Genomic DNA, 19,858 nt, shown 5'->3' on the forward strand with positions numbered 1-19,858 from the left:
CGCAAACGGATGTCAATTGGCGCCAATTTGTTGCCTGAATTTGTGAATTCTTTTTTTCTTAATTTTAAGAATTTGCAATGGCGTAGTGGTGCAATCACTGCAGGTCTCTTTTGATGAATCTTAGTCATTGTACATGGGTTTTTAATTCAGTGGCAACACTGGGATTTCCAATAAAGTTATCTTGTATCTGATTCGTAGCCGAAACTGAGGACATGCTCAACATTCCGGGCGTTGCCATTTTGTTTGTAGAAGTCACAAATATTTTACCTCAAGCGTCACACATCAGTATCACCACAAGGAAAAGTTGGCAAACATTTGCAGAGTTCGCGCAATTTTGTGCAGTCCAGTGAGAGACCTGCTTTAGTCTATTGTACTTGTATCATTGTATCTCAATTTACATGACATGTGTATCGACCAATGGAAGTTTATGAACAGTGTTGTAATAAATGTTTTAAGTGAAGTCAATACTATTGTAGCATTCAGATATTTCTTGTTATCAATTTTAAGTATGATAGATATACTTTTGGTTAGAAAATGTTATTCTACAAAATGTTAAGTTATAAACCTGGTAAAGTGACTGTATGGATATGACATGTAGTGACTGCCTGGGTTGGAGATACAGTCAATCCTGTACTAGTGGCCACCTCTACATACTAGTACATTGTAAGAACCACCAATGTGACCACTTTCTGTTTTTCCCACTGACACAAGCATTAAGAATCTTGCCTATATATATATATATATATATATATAGTGACCACCTGTCCACATAGACAAGATTTTATTGGTCTCCTGAGTGGTCTTCTTTGGCATACAAAACTTAATGTACTTCAGCAAAGAACAAGCTCTACACTCAGCTTCCAGAGAGACATGGTACCATGACATCCATTCTTTGCATGGCCACAGCCAGTGACACTTTACCCTCGCATTTAACCATGTCAGTGTCCTGTCTGTTGACTGTACAATGGGAGAGTCATATCCAAAACACCCCTTTACAAGGCCGACAATCATACATTTAGTTTCATAGTGTCCACAACATCACTGGTGACATGAAAACGGATTTCCTAGGCCACCCTGATACAAGCCGACCGCTATGAAACCTTTGAAGAAAAGTAGTAGAAACTACTTTTTTTTTAAAGGTTTAATCGCGGTCGGCTTGTTTCATTTCCAAAGTGCCACAATTGTCCATCTGACAGGTAAGCATCTTGTAAAAGCTGGCACCTTCCCACATCTCAATGGTGAGTTTGTTTTGCCAGACGTAGTTGTTAAGGCAAGCGATTTGTCGGACCATGTCTGAGTTTCAAAGAGGTTGCAATTGATTGGTCGGGGTGCAGGCTAAGCACCATTTGGCGCAGTCTATTGATGTATTTAGAGAGAGCTTTATGGAATTCGGTAAACAAACTAAGAGCAGAGAAAGCGCAAGGGAGTTGACAAATATCAGACACAATGTGGTTGAAATATTTTAATGTAGTACACAAATTTTCTTAATAGTTGGCCACTCTAACATTCAACACAAATGAAGTAGTCAGTGCCCTATCAATTGCTTCTACAGACTACATGTATGCAAAATAAAATACACAACCGTATACTTGCTTGTTTCCAAGAATGCTTCTTTCCAAATTTGAAATCATAATAAAAGCATTCAGTCAATAATTATGCAAATGACATTCATGATCATTCAAAATTCATAAAAACAGTTGCATAACCTGTAATGGACAATAATCATCACTACTTAAGTCACAAATGCAATGATCATCAAATTCTTACCTTTAACATAAAGGAATTTCAGCATTTTCAAATAGTTACTAGTACCTTCAATGCTTCAAAGTTACAACACTTCACTAATTTTTAGTCTAATTTGAAAAACAAAGATCACAATTTTTGCCCTGCCAGTTGAAGAAAGTCCTTGTCTGCCTACTTCCCAAAATTTCCCCAAAGTTTCCACATGACTATCGACATGGCTACATTCAAATGTATCTTCTTTCATAATGTACTTAAGGGAGCACACCCCAGTTTATTTGGGGTTTCAATTGGAGGCTGCGCACCCTCGAGTCTAGGTACTGTCTCTTCCAGGGAAGTGTTCCTAAGTAAATCAACTGTGTATGGGATGAAAGCTTATCTCTTCCGCTATAGGACCAGCTGAGTTCTGTTTCTTCAACCTCTCTAATTTTGGTAAATCAGGAGACAAAAACATAATTTTCACGTCAAAAACGATGGTCAAATTTTGGCACTTTTGCGTAAGATAAAACTCGTAGAAAAAATTTTCTGGGTAGAAACGACTGATGTTGTCAGAAAGAGAAAAACCTAGCGTACAGTCGAGCCAATTATAAAGAAAATTCTAGTACTTAGATTTCTTTAATCATCCACGGCGCGAGGCATGTCAGCATGACCCACAGGACGCAACAAAGGTCAATCTCGGGCCAAGGGACATTTCACCATCAACGCGGATGGATATCCGGAAGTAAGGCTCAGATCGAAACGCAATTTTCACCCAAAACACACCAATTCATACGCTTTTCAGCCATGCTAGTATCTAATATCAGTTCGAAGCACATTATGAGAAATCTAAACTCAAACCCAGCCCCTCGAAACCCTTCCGTCACTTTTTTGTCGCGCACTTCTGTGGACCCCGGTCGCGGAAGAACTGGGGTGTGCACCGTTAAGTCCCCTGTTCGATAAACACCATAGACAAATGAATAGCAGCAATAGGAACACAGTGTCCATTTAAAGACCCACTAATGGATTTGTTCTTAAGATCTTATGACCCTCACCAACTAACAAGAAACTTAACGAAAAGAAAAGTCAGCTCCTCTTACAGCCATGTGCATGTACATTTATCAATAATGGAATCCACTCTATGTAACAGCCGGCCTGGATTGCCTGTAATTGCAATTGACTTCACAGAGAATAAAACTACCTACAATGAATATTGAATTCCTAAGAATATGTTACGTCAGCGTTTTTCCTTGCCAAACTAAATCAAATATATAGCTAAGAACGCGAATACTTAATATCTAGTAATGTAATATTGAATCTTATTCTAACACTACCAATGGTACAGAGTATTTGCTTGTTGAGCATGATGAGGAAAATGACAGAATTTTGTCATTCTTATGTTATAGTATTACTACATTACAGTTAGATAGTACCTGGCCAGAACTAATGTGTTCCAACATAAATTACACAGAAACAATGTAATGTCTCTGACATCTGAACAAAGGTTCCACTGACAACCTCTGTCAAGACTGCATCTGCAATTATTCCAGTAAACGGCAAGCTTCTACCAAAACCTGAGAAAGCATAACTATATTTTCTATAGAAAATGTTGTGATGCAGAAAAATAGACCATCTTCAGTTGCTAAATATCTTGAAAGACTGTTTTTTTCCTTCACTTGAAAGTGTGTTGGTAGATGTCATTCTGAGTCAAAGTTAAATTGTATCTACATATGGGCTCTAGACCATCCCTCAACAGAGACGGGGGCGCCATAGACTGACTGCAACTCGTGATCCACTGCTCACGGAGTCACGTGTTCTAATTGTGCATAACGTGACGTCACAAGAGCAGTGGATTGTCAATTCCTTGACAAAGACTGGAGCTGATCAGTAGAAAATTCGGATAAGTCCAATTTTTTTACTCAGCAATCTACAGTTTAAAACTGATTCAGAATGTTTTCTTCCTTGAGTTAAAGATACTGTAATTCTTGTTTCTTTCACTGTTACTTAATGTTCACTGTTTTCACGTTCACCTCTGTACTGTGAACTTATCATCCCTGTGAAAAAACCTATTGTTATTATTCATGATTCCTTCACACATCCGTTCTGACTGTAAATCACTTGCCACCACCGTGAAGTTAAAGTTAAGTGAAAATGTCCATTTTTCTTACACCGTGAAATTTTGCTACCGTGAACATTAAGTGAATTACAGTATCCCAACTACACTATCTACCTTTGTGTATCTAATGTTTTGGGTCGGTACACAGGAGCAGTGGATTTGGGAAGTGGAGGTTCTCCCTTGATGATATCAGCCGCCTTCTCCGATAACATGATGGTGGGCGCGTTCAGGTTCCCACTGGCGATACTGGGCATGATGGAGGCGTCCACTACTCGCAGGTTCTCAATCCCGAACACACGCGTCTCCGCGTCCACCACCGCCATCTTGTCTGACTCGGCGCCCATCTTGCAGGTACAGGAGGGGTGATACGCGCTGTCCGACATTTTGCGGACGAAGGCGTCAATGTCTTTGTCTGACTGGACACCATCTCCTAAAAAACAGAAAAACAAATTGATGAGATTCTACTTTACAACACAAAAATGATGAAGCTCTAAGAAAGTGTAGCGCTGGCAAACTGGTTTGCCCAAAACCCAGAAGTCTGTTCGAATCTCGACATTCCACCGATGTTGTGCCCTTGGGAAAGGCACTTTAGATGACTTTCCTCACTTCACTCAGGAGGAAATGAGTTTTAGTTAGGGACGTCCCTCGGATACCGTGTTTGAGGAGAGGCACATCTCAACATGTTAAAGAACCCACCAAACTAATCGAAAAAGAGTAGGGGTCCTTGCCGGTGTGAGTGGATCAAAACCTACAGTCCAATGGCCACACCTGGGACAGTTGTCGTTTTGAGGTCACCTGAGTTTACATTGAATGGCAGCTGCTCCAGACCCTTGCGATTCAATCCTGCAACTTGTAAGCTCCTCGCAATTCAACCCTGGCTGCAAAGAGACAGTAGTCGACCCACCCAATAAATAACAAACAAAAAAGTTACCTGATAAAACTAGGATTTAATGGAAACAACTGAATATTCAGATTCTTCTTGAGATGAAATGACCTTGATCAAAGCTACAGGCATTGTATTATAAAAATATACACTATATGTATCATTGGAAAGGTTCTCTTTCTCCCTCTACAATGAAAGTCCATTTGTTATGATTGTACATTCATGGGTTGAGCACCAGGGATACTTATGTGGGTAGGTACTAAAGAGACCGTGGACCCGCTGGACAGAGCCGCTTGGAGGCGCTGTGTGAAGACTGGCCGACTGCTGCCTACCCCTGCGTCAAGGAACCCTGCAGCAGTATAATCTAATACTGGATACTACTACTACTACTAGGTGACCTTGTGGAAAGGGGGCTCAGATTCATCAATCTTTCAAACAACAATTGGTCTGACCTGGGGCGATCTCAGGGCCTCTGAACGGGTCGAAGGCCTTCTGTGCGAAGATTTCCCGCGAGTGTTTGACGCTCAGCCTCATCTCCAACACATCCTGGTCCGTGGACATGTAGTTGGGCTCCAGGAGAGGGTGTGTATGGGGGTTTGCAGACTTCAGCTTCAGATATCCTCGACTGGTTGGGCGCATTGATCCTACATGGACCTGAAACACATTTTACCATGCATATTTATAACTGACTGACTATCTTTTCTGCAGTCACACAACATCTAACATACTGGTACCTATAGATGTTATCTGTGTTAGAAGTCATCAACATTCACTCACTCACTCACAACGACAAATCGTGAAAACAAAAAATAAGAAAATGGTCCTTCTTCAGTTCTTGCCAGTGTTTAATAGGCCTAATCAAAATGTCTCTCCTGTTTATGTGTTTAGAAAGTAACAAGTTTAAACAACTTTTGTGAAAGATTTGTTTAAACCACGTGCTGATAGGATGTGATCTGCTGTACTCAGCATCCATTGAGCAGCACATCCCATCTACATAGCACTGCTCTCAAGGCAGACCTGTTGAACACATTTTGGAGTGCCAGCACAAGTAGGCAGAAAATAGGAGTGAATTTTATCCCAGGGCTCGAAATTCATTTTTGGAGACAAAAAAAATTAAGTAGAATACAAAGAAGGGTAATCTTAGCTATTCTGTCTAAAAGTCAAGTAAGTCAAGATACTTACAATTCAAGAGTATTTTCTGTATACTAGTGTACAATAGTACCCTTACCTTATAGCCTACAAAAATATCTAGGTGCACTGGTGCACCCACAGTCAAAAATAAGGTGCATAGCTCCAATTTTGGGTGCACACAGGAGCACAGGCACCCACTATTTCGAGGCCTGCATCCCCTACCTGGTAAGCATGTTGGTTCCCCGCCACCCTGCCGTGATCGTTCACAGTGGACGGCAGGAAGTGATACTGGATGTCGGGATGTTCCACACCCGGTCGGCTCCTGATGAAGCCCCCGGCCTCCAGGTGACTGGTGGCGCCCAGCCCTGTCTGCGTGGCGAACCACTGGATACCGATCATCAGCATGCGATGGGGGAAGAGGGAGCTGTACAGGGTGACGGGCTGGGTGCACGCCTGCTGAACATACACTTCCAGGTGGTCCTGGAGGTTCTGTCCCACACCTGCCAAAATACACACAGGATTCAAACAAACTGCATCAAATCAGGTGTTCACTATCCATATGGTCTCCCTATTGCACCATGGAGGTTCTGTCCAACACCTGCCAAAATACACACATGATTCAAACAAACTACACCTGATGGACATACACTTTCGAAGATCATGTAGGTTCTTCCCAACACCTGCCAAAATACACACAAGATTCAAACAAACTGCACCTGATGTATAAACCTTTTTTTGGTGGTTATAGGAACCAATCATGCCTTATGACACCATATACATGCCTGAGTGGGTCATTTTGCTCATTAAACCTACATTATTTCTCCATGACAAGCCTGTTTGTGGGGGTGGGACTAACCTGGTACATGTTGAATAACTGGAATACCTAGTTTCTGTAGATGATCAGCATCGCCGATCCCGATCTCATAAACCACCGAGTTTGCGAAGCGAAGATGGTGGTTTATTTGGTGGTTATACTTATAGGAACCGACAATGCCTTATGACATCGTATACATGTACAAACCTGGGTGGGTCATTTTGTTTATGAAACCTATATCATTCCTCCGTGACAAGCCTGTTTGTGGGGGTGGAACTAACCTGGTAGATGTTGAACAACTGGAATGCCTAGTTTCTGTAGATCGTCAGCGTCGCCGATCCCTGACAGCATCAGCAGCTGCGGTGAGTTGATGGCGCCACCTGACAGGATGACCTCACCTGCTCGCACCTGCAGACGGAAAACTGTGTCAGGGGTTTTTCTTGAAAGAAAATGCATGGAAAAGCCTACAGCCAGGGGTTTGCTACCCCCAGAACCCAGGGAAGACCACCTAAGCGATGGAAGGACCAGATTGTAAGTGACACTGGATTAAACATTCAGGTAGCGGAGGCTATGGCACAGGACAGGGCTTCCTGGAGGAACCTCGTGGAGAGCATTAGGGGCCATTTAGTGGCCTGGGCACTTAGACATAGACAGAAAATGCATGGGGGTGCAGGGGAAAGGAGCGACAAAGTGGGGGGATGGGTGGATTTCTCCCTTCCACGGTGTTTTAGAGAATTCTAAGTTCAAATGTGCTATTGTGAGGCTTCAAGAGGAGGGAAAATAGTTAACTGTCATACAGGTCACAGTTGAAGACAGTGGCCACATGTGACCTTTTAGCATCCCTGGTCAGTCTGAATTTTGCGCTTGTCAGAGAATCTGCTCCCTCGAGTAAGGGGGCACGTGACATGGGCAGAGCATTGGGGGCGTAGACTACGGTAGAGCCAGAACAGACCAAATATTTACATGAATGAGAGGGGAAATTTAAACATTGGATATAAGATAAGTTCTTCTTTGAATATAAGATAAACATTATATCATATCTAACTGATTTCTTTAGAAAATATCTGGCTTTTGAAAGATTACCTGCTTTGTCTCCCCATTCTGTATATATTCCACTCCTACTGCCTTGTTGCCTTCAAACAGAACCCGAGTCACCACGCACTTCACTTCAGTCCTTATGTTAGTCCGTTTCAGCGCAGGTCGGAGGTACGCGTTGGCAGTGCTCCAGCGAATGCCCTCGTGAATAGTCATATCCATGTCCCCGACGCCCTCCTGCTGATAGCCGTTCATGTCGTCAGTGTAAGGATACCCCGCCTGTTGACCAGCTTCGATGAAGGCTTGGTTTAATGGGTTGTTGCTCTTGCCCCGCGACACGTGGAGAGGTCCGTCTCCCCCGCGGTAGTCGTCCGGACCGAGCTTGTGTGTCTGGGCTTTGCGGAAGTACGGTAAGCAGTCCGCGTAAGACCATCCCGCCGCGCCCTCGCTCTCCCAGCGGTCGTAGTCCCCTGCGTGGCCGCGTATGTACACCATGGCGTTGAGAGAGGATGACCCTCCCCACACGCGGCCGCGAGGCCAGTACATCTCCCTGTTGTCCATGTGTTTCTGTGGTACCGTGTGGTAGTACCAGTTGTACTTATCGTCGCACAGGTTATACATCAGAGCGGATGGCATGTGGATTTTCCACGTGTAATCCTTCGGGCCTGCCTCCAGTAACAAAATCGTGTTGTCGGGATTTTCCGACAGACGGTTTGTCAGCACACATCCAGCCGAACCAGCTCCGATAATCACATAGCTATACTCGGGTACCCCTGCCTTCATTCCTGAGGTGCTTGTTGAGTATTGACGCTGCCCGATTTTCTGGGGACCCCCTCTACCACTGGAGCCGCTCCCGGGAGGTGACTTCCCATTCACTGCTATAGTTAAGATGTTTTCTACACTGTCTAACAGGTAATCAGCTTCGTGTAGATCCTTATGGCTTCCAACACCGCTTAACACACCTGAGGGAACATAGGTAAATACTTATTAGAGCAAACAAATAACAGCAAAAGCAGGTGTTGTTTTCTAAAGGACCACATTTTTATTACTACAAAATAAACCAAACTTTGTAAAAGATCAACAACTTAAAGAAATGATTTTATATCCCAGTAACAGAATAGTGCCCCCCCATGCAGACCCATAAGTGATGCATGGTTTGAATTATGCAGATTGTGTATGTACATCTAACTGTCAGGCCTAGGGAAACAGGGTGTCCTCTGGGCATCCCCTGCTAAAGCCAAAGGTCTACATGTTACATTTCTTTGTTTTCTTACTTAGTGTAGGGCATCCAGAAGATGTCCTGACTCCCTGCTAGCTACACGTAATAGCCTGATACCCACCGATGGCAGTGCCCAGTTTGGCGTTCTTGGCGAGCCCGGTGTCGGCAGAGGTGTCCCCCACCATGATGGCACGTTCCGGCGACACGTTCAGTTCCTCACAGATCCGCAGGGCGTTGTGGGGGTTGGGTTTGGGTTGGCTACCGTGGTCATCACTGCACATTATCTGGGACAGTAAGATTAGTAAGACCCTGTTCATATCAAGCCTATCATAGCACATTGAATTTTAATTGAATGGCCATTTGAACTTAGACTCTGTTCATATAAAGCCTATCATAGCCGGTTGAATTGAATTTACGAGTTACCCGGCTAATCTAGCCGACTATCTTAGCCTGAAATGAACGCAAATTAACTGGCTAAATAATTGATTAAAAAAAAAAGGTTTTAGCAGGATACTAGTAGTATACCATATCCTCCTCCAGAGGTAGATTCAATTTACCCTGCTAAAACCTTTATTTAGCTGGTCATTTATTTGCATTCATATCAGGCTAAGATAGCCGGCTAAATTAGCCAGGTAACTTGTTAATTCAATTCAACCGGCTATGATAGGCTAAATATGAACAGAGTCTAAGTTAGACTGGTGTATGAGGATTACATCTTGTGGCATGTCGAATGGAATAATCCCAAAGCCACACCCATCTCCGTCAAAAGGTAGAACATATGCAAAATAAAAACATGAAAATTCATACGAATATTTGATGGACATGCAGCCACTGTCTTATTGGTCAAAACCGCTAACTGAAATTCTCTCATTCTCTCAATACTGTGCCCTAAAAAAAGGCTATACCTACTTTTATAGGTATACCTTTGGAAAATCACACAAGCAAACATGACAAATCACACCATTTGTTAAATTCACACCTACATGTAGCACGTCTATCAGCATTCAGTATCACATGTCTTTATCTGTCTGTATCTGTATAGCCGATATAACCACCCTTCGGCATAACACACCAGCTTCGCAGGCATGCAGCGCGGAAGCAGCTGTTCATATTACACCGAACGACCTTCACATGTTCAGTGACGCGTACCTTGTCTACAAGTTTGTCTACTCCCAGTTTCTTGAGTGCGGGTAGCGTGCCTGCGCGTGTGTCTGCAGTACAGATGGCTGTCTTGATGCCCCAGTCCTTCAGCGTCTTGAACAGATCAGGCAGGTTTCCTAACGACTTCAGGTTGGCCTCGTTGGTGGCATCGCAGTTCTGCCAGCACCTATCCACTACCTGCAAAACACAAGCTTTGTTTAAGCCCTATTGCAGGATTGACATGATAAGAAAGTTGAAAACATTTCTTTGAATCTTTGTTTATTCATGTGAGAAGCTCAAATCGGCATGCATGCTGCTTTTCATTGAGGTCATGAGGGAAGAGGTAAGGGTCAGATGAATTATTACAGAGATACAGATTACATCATTTACATGTAAGTCCTAATAACTGTAGCAACATATATCAGTTTTGGTCACTTCTTGACAAAACAAAAGTTTGTAATGTAGAACACAGACCTCTGTGAAGTAGTCATAGTGTTTGCAAGTGGTTTAAGTGGGCTAAGGTACAGTTCAACAATGAGTGAAAGGTCGTTGGATGTCTATTGTGGACGTTACACCTGCATAAAGTCATGTATCCAGAGCAACTGGATCAGACAGCTATTAAGAAGACTGAACGAGCAAGTCGGTCGAAAATTCCTGCAATTTCAATTTCTGAGTTGGAGACAATTTTATTTCTTCATAATGTGTTTTACGAACTCAGATGAACTTTCCACCCTCATTAAATCAGGACCCCTATTGCTCCACGTGAGTTAGCTCGCGTAGGCGCCCTGATCTTCAGCCCCGGTAGACATGGTTCTGGCGATGTCACCACCAAAACTGCTTCAGCCAATCAGAGGGTTTGCTAAACCTCATCTGAAGCAAAAGCGCAAAGGACGCTGGGACCCTATCAACCAATGAGGTTATGTCTCACATCGTTACTTTTGGTTCAGAACAAATCAACCGCCAAATAAGGATAACTCATTAATTATTCATGAGCAACTGTCAGTAATGGCGCCAGAACCATGTTTACCTGCGCTGAAGATCAGGGCCCCTACGCGAGCGAGCTAACGTGAAGCGATAGGGGTCCTGATTTAATGAGGGTGGAACTTTCATGCTAATATCAGACCTTGACAGCTTCCTCAGGCTCCAGTCCCTCCTGCACCAGTAGCTCAGCCATGCGTTCCTTGATGATGAACATCGTTGCTTCAGCCAGCAGTCCTGGCACAAAGCGCTGTGTCTGTGTGTTGAACCCCAGCAGTTGGTACACTTTGTCCCTTATAGACAGTTGTGTGTCAGCCTCCAATCTACACACAAAGGAAGCTATTATCAATATCATGGTCTCATTCGTGTATTTCTAAAAACTATAGGGTAAAACTAAAAGGAAAATGATATACTAGTACATTCTATGGCCAAGTTGAAAATCAACATGGGTGCCTAACTAAGCATTTGTACACATTTCATTATTAAAAACGCACGAAGTATTATGCACATCCATATAACTTGAATATGCTTTGTGTGTTTTTCATAAGTTCCAGACATTTTCGAATAGTGATTTGTGCATTTTTCATAAAATTTGTGCGCATGCTTAGACACCCATGATCAAGGTGGAGAAAATTTTAGGATATGGTTGTAGCTAGATGTGTGTTCTGTGCCTAAATATTAGAATGTCAGTTCCCAGATAAAAGACAGCTTTTTTTATGAGTCGTTTGAAATTCAACATTAGCTTGAAAGGCAACATTTGATACATCTAATTTTTGGAAAAGTGAGCAAGGTTGAGTTGAAAAATGAAGATCATCTTTCAGCTGAATTGGCAGCTACTAGTACATGAACATGACACAATCTAATTCTTAAGGCACCCAGAGCATTTTATGAGGCTTGAAAACTGGAAATATTCTAGTTGCTGTAATTTTCATGAAATTGACATTCACTGTTCACCACATTCGCTTGCGGATTTCTAATTTTCTTATCAAAAGTGCTCGAAAGCGGCACAAAAATAAACTACATGGTGATCTTTTAGTTTCACGCGCCTAGTGTAAATAGACCGATACTATAGCACCGCCCACCCCTGTTTTTAAATTCAAGTTACAAGCCTCATAAAATGCTCTGGATGCCTTTAAGAGAGTGACCTTGCCATATACAGTTACCTTTCCACAAACTGGTGCACCCATGGTGCCCACATGGAGTGGAAACATATCAAGGTGCCGTCCTTGTCGAAAATGACGAGGGACGAATTTCTCAGGCGCGGCAGCAGCTCATCGATGGGGGGCACGTCTGAAGAACTGCCCTGCGCAGCTGCTGAGGCAGCGTGGCGAAACAGACCTGTGTGGGAACATTTTTATCAAGGTTAGGGGTGGATACCGGTTCGCTGGACCTGATTCGGTCCTGTATAACATCCAAGAACCGAGTTCAAAAAACCTGAAAGCCAAAAACCTGAGTCCAAAAAAATCTGAACAAAGTACTAATATATTTTTCTATTTTGTTTGGTGAAAAGTGTTTTAAGTCTCCCCTCTGACAAAAAGGCATTTGAAGTAAGTGCAACATTCAAATATCAAATACTGGTTTGTCTCGAAAGTCTTGTAACCAAGAAACTTTCAGTTATGTATGTCAGTTAATTCTCTATGCTTGATATTGGTTTAATAAAAGAACTAGACAGGATCAGGTCCAGGTTCAGGTCCGGACCTGAACCTAAATCTCTGGACCTAAACCTGGACTTGGACCTTATCAAGCCGAACCGGTATCCACCCCTATCAAGGTAATGTTTTATTAAGTCATCACTTCATTGCTTTTCAATATTAAGACTAAAGTTTAGAATAAAAACAAACGGGAAATCAGTCATTTTTTTATACAGTTTAACCCACTGGTTGCAAAAATGGTGAAGTCATATATATAGCAGAATCAACCAAACATCTACCACTAAAATCAGTTAAACAACTTAAACTTAAACTGTTAATTGGTATGTAAATGAGGACAAATGTTATTTGGACAAATGTTGTTTGTCTTAATCTAATTTACACCTCTATCCATCATGATTTTTGTCTCAAAACCAGTTGGACCACAGATCTTTCTATCGCTGATGAAAGCTACATTGTGACCAAAATTTTCCCAATGTGTATCGGGGCATAATCTGTATCATATACTCTGGAATCTGGATCATCGAATAGAATACTACCGCATGTTGTTTTTACCTTGTTTTAGTTGATTGATCCTGTGAGCCCTGTTTGCTGCAGCAAGGTCTGAGAGCCGCAGCAGGCCTGCGATGGTTCGTCGCACCAACATCCTGATGACAACCTGTAATAAAGAATTAGGTACACCTTATTAATATTAGCTATGGAAAAACAATAATAGTGTGCAGGGCAGACAATAGCTTTGAAGATGAAGGACAGAATAACGAACTTAAAAGATGCTGCTGTATCATACAAGATCTCCTGATCCCCAAAAGAGATATGATTCATTATTTTTGTTTGCTCAGTCGTCAATTGCTAGTAATATAGGATGGCACCCAAGCGGGGCCAAGTTACCCTCCCCTCACCATCCTCTAGCAGGCTTGACTCGCTCGGCAACAAAGCCTCCCAGCTGAGAGGCTTACCCTTCTTTTCTTCTACTGCCAAGCCCGATAGGCTAGCAATCGGATTATCGGCAGTCTTTGTTGCCGAGCGATTCAACCCTGCTGGAGGAGGGTGCCATACCTTCCCTCGCCTCGTCCGCCGCTAAAAAATAAGTTATATAATTTATCGGCCCTATAATTTTTACATACACATACAGACTGCGATCAGCCACTACGTCCCCCCTTACCCTCTCCGTCCACCACCTCTTTATCTTCAGAAGCAAAACTACAAGCTACAAGTTTGAGAGAGAGGAAACCCACCCCACGTACCGTCTGTCCGTAAATGGCACTGCAGAAAAATTATCTAAACGCGGTGAAATTATTTCCGTAAGGTTGTTGCCGCGCCGCCCAAGAACACAGCGGTCAGTCTTTAGTCCCTGATTCCGTCTGTCGACCGCCGAACTACACGTCCATTCAACACTCAAAAACACGTTAACTTTGATCCATCAGCTCCTAGACGTAGTCTTACGGTATTTCAGACGTTTTTTTCTATAGAAAAGTTCTTCACTGAAGTTTTTTCTGCCGGTGTGCCGCCATGTTGATGACGTCATGGAATATTCTCCCGACAGGAAGCTGTGGATGGACTTTCCATTCTAACCCAAGGTGAAATCATTAATTATAATCACTTCAAAACACACTATCAACATCTGAAACATCAACTAACAAGTCTAGTTTCTAAAAAAACTTTTTGTTTAAAAATTGGAAATTTGTTTGTGAAATTTTATTGAACGTTACGGACAACGGAAATTAAATACACAAAAAATTTCCCTTTGTTCGAATGGATCAGCCTAGCAAGTGGACACCTGATTTTAGTCTCAGACCGGAGTTTCTTTTACGATATCATGGGTGATGCAACTGATTGTGGTCTCGGTTCGGAGTTTTTTTAAAGATTTGGGGCCGATTGGACTGCCTCTGAGAAAAGGGTTAGCGCTTCTCCAAACATCGTTTCCGGACAATTCAATGTTTCCAGTGGAAACGTACACCTTGATGCTGATCGACTGTTCTATGTGCGTTTTGCATGTTTTCGCACCATCGAGGATTGTGGAAAACGTATCATCACAATTCTTCTTTATTGCACAGACAGAATGATGACCTCTATTGCCATATTAGTCATTATCCTAGGAAACCTCTTATTTTCCTTCCAGCGGCCTTGGAAGAATGCCCCAAAAATAGCAGTTTTGGGGGATGAAAATTGCTTTAATGACAGTTTTCACAAAAAATGATGTTTTCCACAGAAAATATCAAATGCGTCTGTCGTTCAGTGGCAAGGCACCCCTATCCAATGGAAACATTAAATTGCCCAGAAAAGGATGTTTGGAGAAGCGCTATTGCCTTTTTGAGAACGAGTCTGGTCTGCCCCGAATAGTAAAAAAAAACTCCCAACAGAGACCTTCAGAACATACCCTTCAGTGGCTTCAGAACTCCCAAAACATACTGATTGGCATCATGTTGGTGTAACAGTTTAGGGTGTTTGACCCAGAGGTCCTGGGTTCGAATTCAGATACACCACGAGAGCTTACACGACACCACTCAGGTGGAAACAAGTACACTACCTAGCTTCAGTTAGGGACATCCCTTGGAGGGGAGGTTAAATGGAGGTCCTGTGTTGAGGAGAGCCACACCTCAAGGCACCTCCTTGAACACAGGACCCCCATTTTAGGTCCCTTCTAGCCCCACCTTCCCAGGGTTGAACCGGGTCTGTTGCCTTTCTAGTTTTATCAATCTATCCATCAAGATTTGCCATGTGATGTGTTTTGATGATAATAAACAACCTATAACTTATCTACCTAATATTTTGCATATGCTACACTATATCACACAGTTTTACTATATCAAGACAATCAAATGCATACAAACATATGGATATACCAATATGTAGTTTTATTATGTCTACCAGAGTAATGACTGAACATGAACACAGACTTTGTTTCTAATACATTCTAAATAAAGACAACTATTTTGCCCCCAAATGTTGCATGGGCCTTGCTCTATTGGGCTTCTCTTAGCCTCCTTTGCAGACCTTCTTGAAGACTCCTCACTTATTTGGGGGGGGGGGGGGGGGGGGGGACGCTGATTTGCGATTTTCAACATGGGCGAGAGAACCCGGCCCATGTTGAAAATCGCGAATCAACTCTCCGCAAAAAAAAAAAGCCTGTGCTCCTAGAAGGTCTGCAAAGGAGGCTAGGTTTTTGCCTCCTCAAAGATGAACTACATAAAGATGCTGGTCCTCAGGATCCTGATCTTTACAAAAAGAATACATGTACTCTATGTATGGTCTAGAAAATGCCAGAGATGTAACTATACATAAACATGGTTTAATGGAAGCCCAGGATGGCTGCCAGCTTTTAATTATTAGCACTACTGAAGTCATACTGAGAACTGCCTAATGAATGATACGATGTTTCATCATTATTTCTAAGATGCTTCATGTCCCATTTCATTGCTGAAATAGACCTTTCACAGTGCAATGACTTTTTTTGTAGTCATCTGGGATATGATTGACAATAATAATATCAATGAATAATGACCATGTGACACAATTTTGTTCATTGGTATTGCCAATCGGGTGAAAACCCTCAGATAGTGAGAATGAATCCCTGACTCATACTTTTAATGAATGACTGGAAGGGACTGCCAGTGGGGCCTTCAGTCCTATCCCATTGCACTGGTTGACAGGAGTAGGGGCTGCCCCAGTCAGATTCTTGGGGACATTTCAGGCACAGGCTTCGCTCCCATCACTTGGTATCAGTATCAATATCAGCATATGCACATAATCTAGATACATAAAATGTGGAACAGGACCAGAGTGAACCAAAAGCTACACAGTACATCTTTAGAGAGAACAACACAGACCAGATAAACAAATGTGGACCAACCATACTTTAAAAATATATGAGGGGCTACTAAAGTTGTGCTCTGTAGTTGTTACATGTATGTTCTCGACATTCATCAGATAAGTTTGAAAACAGTTGACAGTTCAACTTCATCATAACAATAGCTTTGTTTTTATCCTATGTATGCTGTTTGAAGGTACATACTTTCTTTTCCCTAAGAAGCATTTCATCATATTGTACCAAACCATTTTACAGAAAGTAAAAAAAAATCTCAGAAAGTGTAAGCAAAGGTAATGTGTTCAATTTTGTCAACTTAATGGCAGAGTAATGTGCAGTGCACCGAGTCACGTATTACAGTACATATTAAATATACAAAGAAATCTAAATCGTTGAACAACTGGATCTGAATGGTACCAGTCTTTTGCCCTTTGCCATGTATGAAAAACTCAGAAAAGCACATTTCATTGCTGACTGCTGAGTGTGCTCCGTGTTCATTGCCCACCTCTCAGTGCCAGAACTAAGTGGAGTACCGAGCCACCTTGAACCTTGTAATCAGCTGCTGTCTTGTCATCATTCCTGTACGAGGAAAAAAAAAACATATATATTTTCAATCCAAGAACTGAAATCCCCTGTCCCGACTTCAAACAAAAGGCTGTAGAAAGTAATTTTTAACCAGAGTAAGTTTAGTTAGGGACTGCCTGTATTAGCCTGAGTGTCATCCTGTTTCAGTTCCAGGCTCTGCCAGTATTGGCCATTTGTGGAATTTTGTGTCTCTTTGTAATACAGTATATGACAATCATTTGTATACCTTTTTTCTGTACATTTCGTCTATCTGGTTAGAATTTAAAAACACCAAACCATTTACCATTCACTCTTGTACCATTCTCGGTAGTAGCCTCATTTAGTACTACTAGTATCCCTTATGTACCTATAATTGATATTGCAATACCAAAATACAGTGCTCTGATATTTTTTGGAAACTTTTGATTATTTCCATTCAGAGTATTAAAAAAATACCAATTGGCCATGAAATGTATGCCTTCACCTAAACTTGAAATGTAATTTACCTAGAGATGTTCATTAAAAAAATGTCCACAATTGGAAGATTGACTACAGTAACTTGTACTGTGCCTGAATAGGCACATACTCAATTATGTAACTTTTTGATTTATTTTGCAACTAAAAACATGCTATTCCTACGACAAAGATGAGAATTTTGAACTGGAAGCTCTATTTAAAAAAAATTCAGATCCCTTCAGAACCATGGGCTTTCTGAATAAGATACCAAAAGTCTCATGTCATCAATTGAGACTGCAGGTTACTTTAATTTTTTTTTTCCAACTAATTCAACTACAGGTATATGAACAGGTCTGAGCCTCTGTACCTGTACCAGTACTTACTACCTGATTTTATCTTTAGGTACAGATCCCAAGTTCTGATTGGCTTACATTTGCTTCCCACTGAAAATAAGTCTCTGTTGTGGAGGTGGTATGCCTTCTTTCTCTTCTACTCGCTCCTTGATACGCTCTACCTGTATAAAAATTAAGGAAGGACAATAAGAAACTACACTTCTTCAAAAGAATGAAGGACAACAGTCATTTCAATACTGACTCCGTTTCATTGAAATGTCCAAATTGCTGACTCCATCATTTCAAAAACTGTACTGGTGGTGACGTGATCTTTCAGTTTAATCACAGCGGGAATATAAACTGTATTTAAAAAGGATAGATACTGGAATCACTTACCTTGTCAGTTGGCTCAATGTCAATTTCAATCTGCGACAGAAGAGAAATATCTGATGTTTGATAATGATTTTTAAGAAAGTGATCTCGACCCAGTTAATTCACTATACTGGTCATGACAGAGAAAGCAGATGCTATACAGTATTCACAGGTTCATTGTACCCAGGAAATTCCCCTAGCACTTTTTGACTAGTACAATGAATAGTGGACCTCGGCTTAATGTCCTGTCCTAAGGACTGCAACACTACTAGTATCCGGCAGCATGCACGTCAAGTGAGTGACCACAGCCGGGATTCAAACTCCCAACTTTTTGGTTCAGAGGTAAGCCTGGATGCCAGACCCTCAATCTCTCAAATATCTATCGTGTGGGATAGATATTTTAGAGATTGGGTGTCTGGCATCCAGGCTATCCAGAGGCATGGTCGCTAACCACTGGACTACGCACACTACTAGTACTACATTAATATTGCATATTCGATAAAAAGACTGAGCGATATAAACTCACCTCCTTTCCAGTCAGGGTCTGTCACAATTCATCATGTCAGACAGCAACACAGCAATGAAACGAGAGAAAAGGGAAACCTTGGTGTGAAAAATATTACAGTGTGCAAAAAACAGCAACTACAATGTGCCGAACGACAATGCGTTCTGCCCCCGTCTTGGGACAGAATTTGTAGTTTGGGCACCAAAATTCTTCAATACACACCTGCATCAGTCTTGAAAAACACTGTGGTGTTGTTGTTTTTAAAAGTAAATTTTATGATTGATAAAAGGCACCTGACATGACAGATCGCGGGAGTGAGGTATGAAATTTGGAATGAACTGTCCTATAAATGCCTGTAAATGTGTAATTATGTAAAAATAGCGAGCAAATGAACATTCCGATTTTTCTACCACTACTAGACGAGGCAAATCTTACTCTTTCACGTGACATTTAAGTAATAAATTATTTTGCCATACTTTCGTCATAACAAAGTATTGCAACTTGTGCGTGTTGTCTGTTTTGTCAGTGATTGGTCTCAAACTACCATTGGCTCCCTCTTTTGACACGATATATCAAACTGACACAAACTCAAGCTGTGTTGCTAAATGTATACATAATTTTTTGTATCTTATTGTTTGAAACTGGTGATGGGGAGGGGGGCAAAAGAGGAGGCTACATACAGCAAAATCGTCAGTCTGTTGTAGCTTAGGCTTTCCAAAAATAACAACAACAGCATCTAGACAACATATGGCTTAGCCTACCTTCACTTTTATCAGCATTTCTTCAGCCTTTTCGATATCGATTGGGATTGAAAAAGGAACAGGTTTGCTTTTCGGCTAAAATTTTCCTCAGCGTGCGCACAGGAAGTACCGGATGATTTGGAACGAGAGCTTCCGGTGCGTACCATATAGTGGGAAGGAGAGTTTCCGGTCCAGACTACCGATAAATAGCAGATGATTCGGTCGCCAGCATACGTTTATGAGTATCATAGTATAGGCAAAAGCTTTTCTGTTTTAATCGCCATCAATAAAAGTGGTCATCTGGCTTTCTGCTACTTTATCCACTCCAATCGAAGAGCTACCTTTTTGAAAGCTTTTTAGCTCAACATAACACTGATTTTTTACTAGACTTCATGCGGTAGTC

General features: G+C 41.8%; 2 protein-coding genes across 3 annotated transcripts; both read right to left on the reverse strand.

Moving 5' to 3' along the window:
• Window positions 1-2,772: 2,772 nt before the first annotated feature.
• LOC136448492 (choline dehydrogenase, mitochondrial-like) lies at window positions 2,773-14,226 on the reverse strand. Of its 2 annotated transcripts, none has more exons than XM_066448067.1 (11): window positions 13,926-14,226; window positions 13,237-13,339; window positions 12,196-12,370; window positions 11,178-11,355; window positions 10,064-10,252; window positions 9,036-9,198; window positions 7,744-8,657; window positions 6,942-7,068; window positions 6,069-6,346; window positions 5,168-5,369; window positions 2,773-4,262 (listed from the first exon to the last, which is right to left on the reverse strand). In XM_066448067.1, the coding sequence occupies exons 2-11, from the start codon at window positions 13,325-13,327 to the stop codon at window positions 3,943-3,945; spliced, it is 2,637 nt and encodes an 878-aa protein (XP_066304164.1). In that variant the 5' UTR covers window positions 13,328-13,339; window positions 13,926-14,226; the 3' UTR covers window positions 2,773-3,942. The 2 variants fall into 2 exon arrangements, with proteins under 2 accessions (XP_066304164.1, XP_066304163.1); XM_066448066.1 differs by having other exon boundaries at window positions 13,917-14,226.
• A 1,289-nt stretch (window positions 14,227-15,515) lies between these two features.
• LOC136448494 (NEDD8) lies at window positions 15,516-19,626 on the reverse strand. The gene is made up of 5 exons (XM_066448070.1): window positions 19,477-19,626; window positions 18,737-18,754; window positions 18,235-18,264; window positions 17,938-18,020; window positions 15,516-17,065 (listed from the first exon to the last, which is right to left on the reverse strand). Exons 1-5 carry the CDS (start codon window positions 19,492-19,494, stop codon window positions 16,981-16,983), a joined length of 234 nt encoding a protein of 77 aa, XP_066304167.1. The 5' UTR covers window positions 19,495-19,626; the 3' UTR covers window positions 15,516-16,980.
• Window positions 19,627-19,858: the final 232 nt, after the last annotated feature.

The sequence above is a fragment of the Branchiostoma lanceolatum genome, chromosome 14 (genome assembly GCF_035083965.1).
Source record: "Branchiostoma lanceolatum isolate klBraLanc5 chromosome 14, klBraLanc5.hap2, whole genome shotgun sequence".
Classification (NCBI taxonomy): Eukaryota; Metazoa; Chordata; class Leptocardii; order Amphioxiformes; family Branchiostomatidae; genus Branchiostoma; species Branchiostoma lanceolatum.